At 35.8% G+C, this 14,006-nt stretch overlaps 1 protein-coding gene across 4 annotated transcripts in view; it reads left to right on the forward strand.

The window, feature by feature from the left end:
• The first annotated feature begins 3,181 nt into the window (after positions 1-3,181).
• The window catches only part of pax7b (paired box 7b), a 54,732-nt gene continuing 43,907 nt past the window's right edge, over positions 3,182-14,006 (forward strand). The window contains exons 1-4 of one of the 4 annotated variants that reach the window (XM_077214640.1): positions 3,182-3,696; positions 4,606-4,841; positions 5,113-5,257; positions 5,482-5,610. In XM_077214640.1, the coding sequence (XP_077070755.1) occupies positions 3,612-3,696; positions 4,606-4,841; positions 5,113-5,257; positions 5,482-5,610 (595 nt within the window). In that variant the 5' untranslated portion in view covers positions 3,182-3,611. The remainder of the gene's footprint in view (positions 3,697-4,605; positions 4,842-5,112; positions 5,258-5,481; positions 5,611-14,006) is intronic. The other 3 variants (XM_077214641.1, XM_077214643.1, XM_077214642.1) reach the window with 3 other exon arrangements.

Genomic DNA, 14,006 nt, shown 5'->3' on the forward strand with positions numbered 1-14,006 from the left:
GTTATACATGAATTTTGAACAATACCCGTTCTTGTCATAGGACAACTTTGATGAACTTTTGATCCAATTTTAAATGTTGACTAACAATTTAACTTTTGAACAATCTAATGCATATTTTTCAAAGTAGCAGCCTATTATATATATATATATATAATTGAATATTATTATACAATAAGTATTCTTTTTTTTTTTTTAATCTTACTGACCCCATAGTTTTGAACAGCATAATTTAGCCAATTATGGTTTGAATGGTTTAATAGTATACCTCTAAAGACTGGATTTGTTATCTGCAATAGCTGAGTAAAATATAAAAGGTTTGAGAAGCTGCACCAGACCTCATCTGTTTTAGTTATTTTGAAGTATCTCTACATTCATCTACGCTACTGTGCTGTGGAAATGGGTAGGAACGCCTGTGAGAAAGACAGACATTCCTTCCCTTGCTTTCTGTGATGTATGGGGAGAAAATGTCATTACCAAGCTAGTGATTTAACACTCTTAAATTCTTCCAGCTGGAATGCTATTCTGCCCCAATGCTAAAAGTGTCATATGGACCTCAACCTTAGTCTGCGGGGCTTTGTGTGCTGGTGCACCTGCTCTCTTTCCCTCAGCCTCTCTCTCTCCTTCTCTGGCATTCTTGCTTCACTTTCACTTCCTTTGCTCTTCTTCTCACTATAGGGCAACAAAACAAAATTTGTGAGATATATTTATGATTAAAGAATTTAGTAATAAAATGAATGGTTAACTATGATTACAGAACCATATACAGTATACGTTATGAAGTCAGCATTTTTTGCTTGACTGTTTATGCTGAACATCATGAGACATTAACTAAAGTGGAGTGTAATCCTAGTGAAAAACTGAGAAAATCCTGAGGAATAATATTTTGTCCTTTATCGCCATCTAGTGGTGTCTAAGTTATAGTCAAGTCCTAAACTTTATGTCATTCGCTGACGAAGACGTAATGTTCAGCATGGTTTTTACATTAGACCTACAATGGCCATTTGTGAATCTACATATATTTTAATAGCCTACATGTCGTGTAGATCTAGTATGATTGAAGAAAGAATTCAAAGAAGGGTCTCTAGAGGAAATATAGTTTTCAGCAAGTGGTGTTTCCTTACTGTACATTTTTTTAAGTAGCCTACAGTCAACCTGGATGTTTAAGTAATTTCATTTTAAATTACCTTAAACTGCCGAGTTGAATCTTGTATAACTTATAAAAAAAGTTGAAAATTGCTAAACCTATTTTGATGAATTAATGTAAAACATATGATGTAACTTATAGATCATATATTTTTTTACAGTGTTGTATATCTGTTGTAGACCAAATTTAAATTATATTTAATGCAGGCACATGGAACAATGGAAAAAAATAAAGTGCGACTTTTTTCAATCTATTTTGTAGTCTAGGTTTGTATTCCATTCAATTGCTAAACGTTGTTCACTAAAAAACTGAGAACTGTGTTGGTAAATAAAATTTTGGTTTTACATTTTACTGAATGACATAAAACATGTTGACCTGGGCCATGCACGCCATAGAAGCCATGTAAAAAATGAAGGGACACATTAAAGCAAGTGTCTTTGAAATGTGATGATGATCCCAGACAGCAAGAATTATATACAGTACACCTCTGCCACAATTAACGTAGTAGACACTAGATTAATTCCCTGATAGACTGATATGGTGAAGATAACTCCTGGCAACAGGAGTTCTTGCTTTACTCCAATGTCTGTTTAAGAGACCACAAAGGCATTACTGGTCCCTTGAGATGTGACATGCTTAGTCATGTGGAAATATGCCAATATATTAACCAGCAATGCACACAAATAACCGATATCATTGTTGAAATCAAAGCAAAGTTCTCAAGTCATTACTGCATGTTGGTTCTTCATGTTGAATTCTAATGTTCCTGCACACACAGGGACCCCTAAACTATCACTGCTAATTGGCAGAGGTTAATCACAGGGACACTAAACTTTATAATTCAAAGCCATTCTCCCTGACTTTAGAAGAAGAAGAAGAAGAAGAAGAAGAAGAAGAAGAAGAAGAAGAAGAAGAAGAAGAAGAAGAAGAAGAAGAAGAAGAAGAAGACTGAACTGTCAATGTATGTCCATAGACATGGAAGAATTTAGAATAATGAATCATTAGCTTATTTGATTCAAGGACTTAAGAACTTTCAGGAGATTCCATTGATATAACTTAACACATTTGTGCAATTATATAAATAATAGGCCTATATAAAATGTAATGGAATGTTTATTCCTATTTGACTGTAAATTAATAATGTAAAGCATCATAATGTAGTTATGATTGTTGAAAATAATTATTAGGCGGTCGCCTTCATGAGCCGCACATGTTTAAAAAATGCAACTGCTTTGTTTTATTTTTCATCGTTTAAAGACTGACTATTTTATTGATAATGAAGACATTTAAAAGATGTTCAAGATAAAAAAAAATTTTGTCCGCAATACGAATACTTGGCCTGTCTTATTTTTGTAAATTATTGTATTTTTCGTTTAGTGTTGTTGTGTTCAGTTTCTGCTCATTGTTTTTAAACTAAAATAAGTTTTTCCTTGGGTTTTCTATCAGTCGTGATGTCTAATGTAAAATGATTAAAAACGACTCTATGTTGCAGTGGTTCCCGGTTTGAACGTTCAAGTCCAACCGGGAACATTATTAGCTTATCATAGGCTACTTTAATTAAAGGTTGTATGTAACAGTAAAACAGAACAATTCAATTAGCACAGACACAATATTTATTTTATTCATCGGACTGGGTAAACTCACCATGAGCCTATGAAAACCGCCTATTTGAGTTGCAATTGTTTTGTGGCCAAGTAGGCTGTAAATACTGAGACTGTGAATGAACAAAACACACTTAGGCCTATCTATAATTTTACATGAAAAGAAAATGAAAGTATAATTAGTCTAGGCCTATATCTAAACAAATGCTGCTTTATTAGCTTATGACTTTTAGGCCTTCAACAAATGGCAGGCGATCAATCAAATGTTTGCATTGTTTTCTGTTCAAAGGCAATCTGATGGAGTGAATGAAAAGCTGGGCTCCGCGTGTTCGTGCGTGTTTGTCTTACCCTGTGCTTTTTGTGATTGGTCGAAAAAAACTTGCTTGTTCCCCTCCATGCCCGCATGAATAAAAGAAGACTGCGAGAGCCTATCGGCGCGCGCGACACCCCTCCTACACCGCGCACTAAAGTTATCCACTTCAACTACTCCCAACCCCTAAGCAGACTTTGTCATCCAAAACTATCAGACCTTTTAAGAAAACACTGCAAAGAATTAAGTAACCTTTGTTCACTCGAGAGCGTTTGGAGTACCCCCTCCCTGGCGCGCGCTGCATCTTGTTCTTGCGGTAGTTATTTTGCTCATGACCCCCTCCGCACGAAACGACAGTGTTTATCTTTGTTTGATTTTTTTGGAGGTTTCACATCCCCGCGATAGTCTGGCTGGATATCATTTTTCCCCCCCCTTTTTTGAAAAGAGGACTTAAGTGCATTTCTAGTTATTAAGGAAACATTCATCAACAAGTCTGGACTTTCTTTCGCAGTTTAATCATCAGCCTTACTGTGCCTCGTCATTTGTTAATAGTAGAATGTCATCTTTACCGGGAACAGTACCGCGAATGATGCGACCGGCTCCGGGACAGAACTATCCCCGCACTGGATTCCCCTTGGAAGGTTGGTTGGACAGGTGTAGGGTAGCATACCTTCTTTTGTCGTAATTAATTGTTGTAAACAATATCAGGGCTGCAAGATACAGATTTATTCTAGTCAAAATTGTTTAATTTTTAAAAAAAATACTTTAAAGAGTAGCCTAGGCCTATTTTCACTTGCGAGTGTAGGCTACCAAATTATCGAATGTATTGAGATGCTGTACGCAAATGTCCGAGATTTCGCTTCTGAAAGTTTTTTTTAAGTTCCTTTTTTGTGGCTTTATTACATTTCGATGATCAGCGTGCGATTCAGTGCATCAGAATAAAATATATATATTTCTTCCCAGGGCCATTTTCTTGCTGGCAAAGATCGTCTTAAAATGGTTAAAATAAAACTTTCAAATACTAAGCCATACCCGTCACTGTATTTGTTGAAGTGATAGTGGCGCAAGTGAATCCAGAATGCATAAAGAATTATAATAATTGAACAATAATGAAGCAGGACGCATCCAGGTCGAGAGGAGCACTCAAGAGGAATCTGTGAAATTACATTAAATGCAAAATTCTCTAGTAGATTTTATTTCAGTAATTGACAGAAAACACAATTTACAATAAAAAAGGGAATTTTAAACAGCTTGTCAATAAATTTAGGTAGCAAGAGTATTACGTTTATTCAATTTTATTTTTAGAATAATAAAAAATAATTATTATTGTGTTTTTGTAAGACAGATTTCAACTAAAAATTGTGATTCCGTTAGTACAAAGTGATTCTCGTGCAGACTATTTGTATAGCCTATCAAATATACAATTACCCTATTTATTATTATTACTAGCATATTATTTGACGCCCTTTGACGAAAAAAAGGAAAATGTATGTCTGGATTCTTAGTGATAGCAGCCAAAGTTAGATTTAATTCCCATTTCTCTACTGCAGTTTCAACTCCTCTGGGTCAAGGTCGAGTGAATCAGCTTGGCGGAGTTTTCATCAATGGCAGGCCTTTGCCAAATCATATCCGTCACAAAATAGTTGAAATGGCTCACCACGGCATCCGTCCCTGCGTGATCTCCAGACAACTTCGCGTTTCCCACGGTTGTGTGTCCAAAATCCTCTGCCGGTATCAAGAAACTGGTTCGATCCGTCCTGGAGCAATAGGAGGAAGTAAACCCAGAGTAAGTTTATTATTATTATTATTGTTAGCTGGGTATTTTGTACATTTTATTGTTCTGTCAAGCTTATGAATTATTTCATTTTAAAACCTACGTTTGAAAAAAGATGATAGCATATTAAAAGGAAAAAGAAAAGTATATTTACACTGGGCACGTTAATGTAGGCTACAATTTGTTCTAAAATTTGTTCTGCTGTCTTTTTTTCCTCTTCACCCACACTTTCTATTTTTCCATTCTCTCTGTATCTCCTCTCTTTTTCTATCAAACACAAAAGCAGGTGGCAACACCTGACGTGGAAAAACGAATCGAAGAATACAAGCGCGAAAATCCCGGCATGTTTAGTTGGGAGATTCGGGATAAACTGTTGAAGGACGGTGTGTGTGACAGAAGTACAGTTCCCTCAGGTGAGGCCTCATCTGGTAAGCAACCCCCTTTTTTTCATGTCCTCCAGCGTAATTTCTATCACAATCATTTTGTACATAATTTAACAAATTGAACAGAAAATAAAAATAGATTATTTTTATTATTATTTGTAGGCTATAATAGTTTATATTAATTATAAATTACAAGTATACGTAATTTTGACGTTATTATTATTATTTCCCTACTATAATAATTATTATTATTTTAATTATCCCATCAGTAAGTTCTATCAGCCGGGTTCTACGTGCGCGTTTCGGCAAAAAAGACGATGAGGACGATTGCGACAAAAAAGATGACAGTGGGGAGAAAAAAACCAAGCACAGCATTGACGGCATACTGGGAGAGAAAGGTAAATCACTTAAATTGTCTTCTGATTGTAGGCTATATGCAGAAGAAGAAGAAGAAGAAGAAAAAACACCTGACTACTACTTGTTTAAATAAACTTTGCGCTTGAGTTTATTGGGCATCTGTTAATCTGCACAATAAATCGGTGTGTGCTTTTTGTGTCAGTGCTCATCGTCTTTCCCATCGCTTGAGATTTCTCTGCTTGTTCAACTGTCATTTAGTAATTTGATTTAATGAGTATTTATACTGGCTCTGACGGATGGTATTTAGGCCTTGATCTATTTGTATAACAGACTCATTTGATTTGACGCCGAGGAAACGGTAACTGACAGATGACCGATGTGGCAATCAATATCAATTACAGCCCATAAGTTCAGCATTGCCCGCTGGTTCTCGCGATAATTCGGCACGCTTATTCGCACGTTAACAGACCTTTTCATCTGGCAAAGAGTATTGAGCATTTCCCCCTAACAACACTGTAATAATATGAATAATTTTTAGATGGTTTCGATTAAATTAAATTTTATTTCTTCACTATTATGAAATAACACAATCGTTTATTTTTTTTAAAGCTATTGACTACAGGCTAGCCGTGTCCAATGTTTTATCTCGGTAGAATAATTAACCACAAAAATACAAGTCGTATTGTTTATGTAAAATAATAGTGCTAAAATACATTTTCGTTTTGAGACAGTCGCTTTTTTTTACACTTGAAGATGAACCTCAGTCCAAAGATCTCTGCTTCACTGAAGTTCTTGTGGAGCGAGGAATCTAAAGCAAGTCTTCGAAAGAAGGAATGAAGCCTTCCTTTCACATTCAAAAACCCGTAAAGGGGGGAAAAAACTTTTAACAAAAGGCCAAGAGGAGGACTATAGAGAGATGAATTATTCAATACACCCTGCTGGTAGATAGTTTTGTAATATTATGGAATCGTCTGTTGGAATAGAATGAGATTTGGAGGGTGCAAAATGTTTTATTCTTGTTTGGAAATGCCCACTGCTCTTTTTGGAATCACTATTGTGTTTATATAGCTGACGTTTAGAGAGGTGGTTTAGATAGGAGGTGCTCGGCCCGTCATTTCGCTTATGTTATTTCAACATTAAAATTAATGCAACATTAGCCTAATCGGTTCTTGGTAGGCTATAGGAAATTCGTCGGTTTTATTCGTATTTAATATTTTTTTTAAAACATGGAATAATAATGTTTTCAATTTTGAAATATGGCATATATATATATATATATATATATATATATATATATATATATATATATATATATATATATATATATATATTCAGAGGATGCGTTCTGCACTATTTAAAATGGAATTTATGACTTTGTGCTCGATTGATCTCAAATTTGTATCGTTTTAGAACCCATGTTTGTGTTTACGCGTATGTGTGCGTGCGCGCGCAAACTCAAAACCCTCATACAACCGCTGTGGACTTTATTCAGAGGCCTGCAGGACCCACAGCTATTGGATTACGGATATGCGAAGTGACAATCCGTGATTAGAAATTTTTGCCATTGCCTTAAACGCTGTGGTTTGAGAATATGAATAGGCCTATTTGAAACTTATGAATGCATGCATTTCTGCTAGGATTCATGAATAATTTGTGTAGCCTAAATATCAGTAGCCTATTGTTTATTTACATCTCTAAATTTACTCCACATTTGTCTTACATTTTGTGAAATGTCTTTTCACATTTAGCTGTATCCAGTGTCATACAAGAGAGATGGGGCTAAAATGCAATATTTTTCAAGACTTAAAAAGATTTTTCTCAGGGCTTGTTTCACTTGATCATCCAACTGGCATTTAATAATGTTAAGACTTATTAGAGTTCGTAATGAAAACGTGTCTTTTGAACAAGCGGCTGTGTTGGAGATGGGTGTAATAGCTCACAGGCATAGCAAGAAACTTATTTATCCCCAATCAGCTCTCACTGCCTGAGTTCCAAGCACAACGTTATTTTGAAAGGTTTTAAAGCAGATTAAATTGAGCCTTTTCTTTCTCTTCGCTTTCATCTTTAAACGGCCCTCACTGGCTAGCCTTGGGCACAATGTCTTGAGAATTTTTTTCTCCGTTTTCTCACACTTGTTCGTATATTTGTTTTATTGTATTTTTTGGTCTATTTTAGTTGATTTGACGCACAAATACATTGCAAATGAATGAGACCCCAAGCAGACTATTTGTGGACAAATTGGGCAGCTTTGTATTACTATGGGTGTGAAATTATTGAACAAAGAGAAGTGAGTCCTGGCTTCATAACCAAGCCAAAACTCCACTCTTTGTCTATAAATGGGTCTAATCATGCTGGTTTAAAACAAGTCTGTCTATTTAGTAACTTCTGAAATGAGCTGCCCCCAAAGCCTGTCATTTTCACAGTTGTTGTGCTCCTATTTTTCACGTTCTGACATTCACATAACCCTGAAATCAGTGTTTGTATCTGAGTATGAAAGGCGGGCGCACATGTGGTGCTTTAGCCTTCTCGACCAATAAAATGTCATTTGACCCAGAGAATAATTTGTCGGCCAGTTAATGGAGATTGACTGATTTGCCCATTTGACATCAGTTTGGTTAAACCAATTGGCGTTTAGGGACTAATCCCACAAGAACGAAACAAATCGGTGAATAACGTGCATTTCTTACCTGATAAGTGGTAGCTATATTAGGAAATTACTAAAATATGACTCTTTCAACAGAAAACCTGCAAAAATACAATAGAAAAAAATCAGGATCAGGATAGGACTATTTGCGTTCACGTGCTATCGGAAATTTCCTACTTCCCACTTCTGAAGTCGCGAGCTCATCGCAGTCAAATTTTGTCTTGAGAGGGCGTTCATGTCCATTTTTTTAACTAGGAAACTAGTAGGCTATTTACGATCATTCCGATAGCAGATGAAGGCAGCATTAATTAAGGTTTAATGAGCATTCGTCACTCCTTTCGAGAATGCTGCTAAAGGACCAATTACATCGAAAGAATGCAAAGTGTTGGTAAGCGGGTAGTTCCCAGATATTTGTAGAGAAACCGAAGTTGCTGTATACTTGAGACTTTGAAATAAGCTTCGTTTGAAGAAAGAAGACCATGGGATGAGTCGGGAGACCACTTCAAACAAATCCATCTGGAATGGGGGGAGAGAGAGAGAAAGAGAGAGAGATTTAGTGAAAGTATATGGGGAAGTTATTTAGCTATTAATATTTTTTCCTCAGGCATCGAGAGTCACTCCATCTGCACTTTCTCGCAGCTATTTGGCTGGGCTGAAATTGAGGGAGACCCAAATGTTGGGAAGAGATAACACAATCATCACAGCCGCGGTCCTGCGCTGTGCATCAATGTATTAAACTCGGATTAACCTCCCCTTTCCCCTACAGTGCTATACCTAACAAATTTCATTGTAAGTTTGAGATGGGGGCGTTTTGTATATAATGATAATAATAATAATAATAATAATAATAATAATAATAATAATAATAATAATAATAATAATAATAATAATAATAAATAACTATTATTATTATTATTATTATTATTATTATTATTATTATTGTAATTATTATTATTATACAATAGCCTACAATATTCAAATAAATGTGTATTCACAGAATTATAGTTCAATACAAAATACGTTAGAATTCATGTGCAAGTATTATGTGTAGCTTCTGGTAATTATACATTTTTATTTTCACTGTTAGTAGACATAATTAATCAAAGTAAAATAGGTAATGTTGTAACATGGGCACTGCTATCAGCGTTTCCCGAATGCTTAGCAGATGTTATTAAAATTCACATATATGCCTAATATGATCAAACTGTTGTTGGACAGTAATGAGAGACAGTAAGAATTCTGCCTAATAATAGAACAAGTCTGGCATTTGTATAAGCAATCTCTTTTCAAGATCATCGTCTAATGATGAGACTATGCTGTGAAATATGCTAATCCAGAGATCATGACACCAGAGCGCCTGTTTAGTGTCAACGGCATTGCCTCGTGAAACATTTGCAGTATAACTGAATTACATGCTAGTTAAATTCAGTCCTGCACTTTGCTGAGGAAATTATTTTCCAAACGTACAGCCAGGATGAAATTCGTACAAAAACTAGGCCTGCACCAAATCCAAGTCTTTAATTCGTGGAACGGATCGAATGTCAGAAAATGTCGAATACAGGTTCTGTTTTTCCTCACATCTTTTGACAGCTTTAAAAAATCATGTCTTACACCTCTCTCCTTGAATTCGTTTTGGGATCGTTTTGATAGATTATTTCCGTCTATCATTGATTAAATAGAATGTTGTTTGTAGATTTTTTAATAACCATTTCTAAATATTGTGTATGACAAAAATAGTTGAAAATATTCGAGTCAAAGTGTCTGAATAGCGGCATCACAGTCAGTCTTTAAGAATAGAAATATGACGTTAATCATTTAGAAAATGTCAAAAGATTGCGTAAGTCCCCTTGCACAGAATATTAATATGCAAGTATTTCAACAGCTTTGCTGACCTGTTAACCTGAGGCGGATCCTATACTAGATGCAATGAAGAGGATTTTGTGTGTTTCAGATGTTTAAGGGAGAGAGGAAGAAAAAAAAAATAGAAATAGGTGTAGAAAAGTCGAGGCGTCTGGAGGAAATTGAGAGGCTTATAGTCTTTGATCCTTGGATGCTTTTTCTTATCGGAAACATTGGTGGTGACACCACGACAATGGGAGTTCATCATATTACAGAATGCCAGTGCTGCTTTCAAGACGGCCTGTCTATTAATTAAAATATGTCTTGCCATGTGGGACAAGGACTCTCTCAGTGCACATAGGCGAATGGCTTTTTGATAACAGCTGTTTTTCTCCTTATTATTATTATTATTATTATTTTGTTAAAGGGACAATGTTACATTTCGGAAAAGGCTAGTGAAATGTATATGGCCACAAGAAGACATGGCGATTTCCCCCCCTTCTCATAAAAAATAAGCGCACAATCTTTTCCCACTTAATAACTATCAAAATTAATAAAAATGAAACCAGTAAGTTTTCAATTAGTCCTGACATACCTGCAACCAAGGATGTTTTGGGCAATCATACAATTAGATGTCAGAGATTTGCACTGTGCGTGTTGGGGGGGCTGGCATCCTGTTAGACCAGAAGAACAAAACGAACAAACGACTAGGGAAAACTCCTGCTGACTCTAATAAAAGTATTTGCCTCCGGGCTTCCTATGTCACAAAAGTGTTTTTGATGCCCTGGCCTCGCCATCGCTTTAGCGCTGTATATGGTGCCCTGTATAAGTGGAAGAGCACGGGACTCTTGGTGTGACCCCATACAAAAACCTAGATGCCTCATTCATTAGTCCAAAATACATTTAAATTGCTACCATTTCGAAATCAGCAACGCGGATCGGAAGAGAACTATGTAACTAAGCCAATTGTTATGCCTTTATTTCTAAAACTACGTGAATGTAGCATGACATAATATTTTATAGCAGGCTGTATCTGCAACATATTAGGAATGTATTGAGTAGGCCTAGCCGCGAGTAAAAATAACACGACTAAATTCAACCAGCGGATTGTAAAATAAACGGATTTCAAACAATTTAGGATATGCGTAAAAAATCATACGGAATTATTGGCAAAAAAAATGCAATTAATTTATGTAGCCCTATATGCTTTAATTTCGCCTATTAATATTCAAATTATATTCAAATTTAGGAAACAAGCAAAGACTTGCAAACGTTCAATATACGACTCGACTTGTTGATTTTGATCTTATTGTTCGCATCGCTTTCAAACCAGCTTTAATGGCCTCTTTGGGAATACAAATATACGAAAAGAGGAGTTACCAAAGTGGAAGAGGGGGGGTTGAATCGGGGGAATTGCTGCCCACTCCTTTACCATGGAGTGTTCAGTAGCCATTCCTTAATCCTTCTTTCATTTTTGCCGACAAATGCCAAGAATCCTGTCTGGAGACCCAATGGGAGACTGATCATCTAACAAAAGGGAATCCTTCCACAAAGAAGGAGTGCCAAACGTGGTTCAGGGCACTCATAAACAGACCAAAGGAAAAGTAACCATTTGCCGATAGATCTATTACTTTTTGAGCCAAATGTGGAAACGTATAGGTCCACGTAGGCCTATGTGTTTTGGGCAAATGAGAATTTACTCCGACATTTTTTATGCACTGCAGGTGTTCGTGTAGATAAACACTATCAATGTAGGGTCATTGAATAGACAAAAATAACGGGATTGGCTCTGTTTGAAAATGGAAGTCGGCCTATTGGCCATAATGTGTGTTTAATTACTTTAATGAAAAAAAAGTAAGACAAAAAGTATGGCTCTGTTATTTTATAAATAAAATTTAAATAAGCAAAAGTTAAAAAGCGAAAGTGTCTATTTCAGTGTTGTTGTTTTTTTGGCCTGAAGTTTAGACTAATTTGTAGGAAACGTTTTTACTTGACCTATAAAACAAAAAGTTCTAAATTAAGTAACCTACTTGAATTCAAGCTGCTCTGACTAAAATACCATCAAGATTTGCATAATGGAGGCCATTAATTATCATTTAGCTCATTAATTAATGTAGGAACAAATCTACCATGTGATGTTAGAGAGTTTAAACCATGTTTCAAGGTGCACCTCTATCAGTTTCATTAAAAAAAGTCAAGTCCTCAATTCTTCTGTGAATTAACTTTTGTTCCTTCTGCGGTTTGCTTTTTTGTTTGACCAAAAATTATTCTGGTGTCTGACAGCCCTCTTTCCTGATTTAAAGACATTCACTTCAAAAGGGAGAAAGAAAAGGGGAAAGCCAACCGTCTGTTATTTTGTCTTTGGCCTCTCAGCGTAGGCTATTCAGGCAAGTTGATGAACTCCTCCAAAAGTTTATTAAGAGGAGCAAAACAATAGTGTCTAAAGCCTTTAGGCAGCCAAAAGAGACAGTTTATAAACTAGCTGCCATTGTTCCTCAAAAGCAGATGCATGAATACCTTTGAATGGGCTCCCTCAAACTGACACGATCAAGCTAGACAACAGCATGTTAAAAGGAACTGCCTTTCTTTCTGCTGCCCAGATTTCTATTTCTCCTGCATTAATGTACATCTGCGGTAGGAGGGGTCCAAGCTGGACGAGCTCAGTCCCAGTCAATACCCAAACCCACAGCCCTTTGGGCTGTTTGAAGTAAAGTCCTATGTTCTGCACGCCCTCAGTGGGCTGCAGGTGTCACAAGCCTGAGAGAAATATGGTAATCTAAGAGCACAAGAAAAGAGTCACCCTCCTTTTGACATTTTAAACAGAGCATTTTCCAAGTGAATGACTTGAAATTGCCTGTTTGTAGGATTTGAATTTTTTCTTAATGCAGGCAATGGGATTTATAGGGCTTCCATGTAAAGGTTTAAGGTTTCAAAATGTAGACACACGGTGTGTTTAATTTTTCAACTTTAATGCCATATCTTGTTAAATAGCACTGTTTGCATAAATTGGGAATCTACATTTTACCAAATAATTTAATACATTTTATTGCTTTATTTTCAAATGCTTGTTTGCAATTAAAAGAGCACGAGACACAACATTTATTTATTTAATGGTTTAGATTATTGGCAGTGTCTAATGTTTGTCTTTATTTTGAGTTTATTGTGCTACAGCTAAATATTTCAGCTGTGAGTTTACAGATCAGGTTGAGGCAGTTTGATGTTGAAAACATTTTTGTACTTTCTGTAACTTTGTTTTATACTAGCATTCATTTATACCCTCTGGTTGTCTTCTCTGTGTTATTTTCAAGCAGCCTTGTTTCCTTGTCCCTTTACACAAACAACATATGTCTTTATTGAGTTATTGTTTAAGGACCCAAAAAGAGGCCAGTGAAAGCTGAGGGAGCATGCATTGCTTTCTGTCTGGCACGAGAAGTATAGTTGCATTCTCCTCCGGTCCACAATGTTGACTGTTTAGAAATGAATCGAAGCAATTTAGTTCTGGCTAAAAAATGTACTTTGAGAATAGCTTTCTCATTGCCAGCTCCAAAAACAAATCTTTCAGAAATAGAGCGATGTGTACAAACAAGTGACTGTTTTTTTTCTCATTACAGTTGTTTTGTGTAATTGTAATGGATAATATACTGTGTTTGTAAAGGAATTGATACAGAAAACTGATTTAATTCCTTCATTGCACTTTGTTTACATAATAGCTGTATCTTCTAACAATTTGATGAAGCTCTCTGGGATGAAATGGCATCTATTTTGAAAATATAACAGTATATGCACTATGATGATATAAAACTGTTGATTTGATTGTTGTTTTAGTCTTGAGCAATAATTTAGTCATTTGATCTTATCTATAGGCCTATTTGTTCACAGCATGTTACTCAGTCTGGCATAAGATAAAAAGTCAGTACATTTACATGACAGCGATGCACTTAAAAAGGAAAAGGT

This window comes from Siphateles boraxobius, unplaced genomic scaffold, assembly GCF_051911475.1.
Source record: "Siphateles boraxobius isolate OS27281-9 unplaced genomic scaffold, OSU_SipBor_1 68, whole genome shotgun sequence".
NCBI classification, from domain to species: domain Eukaryota; kingdom Metazoa; phylum Chordata; class Actinopteri; order Cypriniformes; family Leuciscidae; genus Siphateles; species Siphateles boraxobius.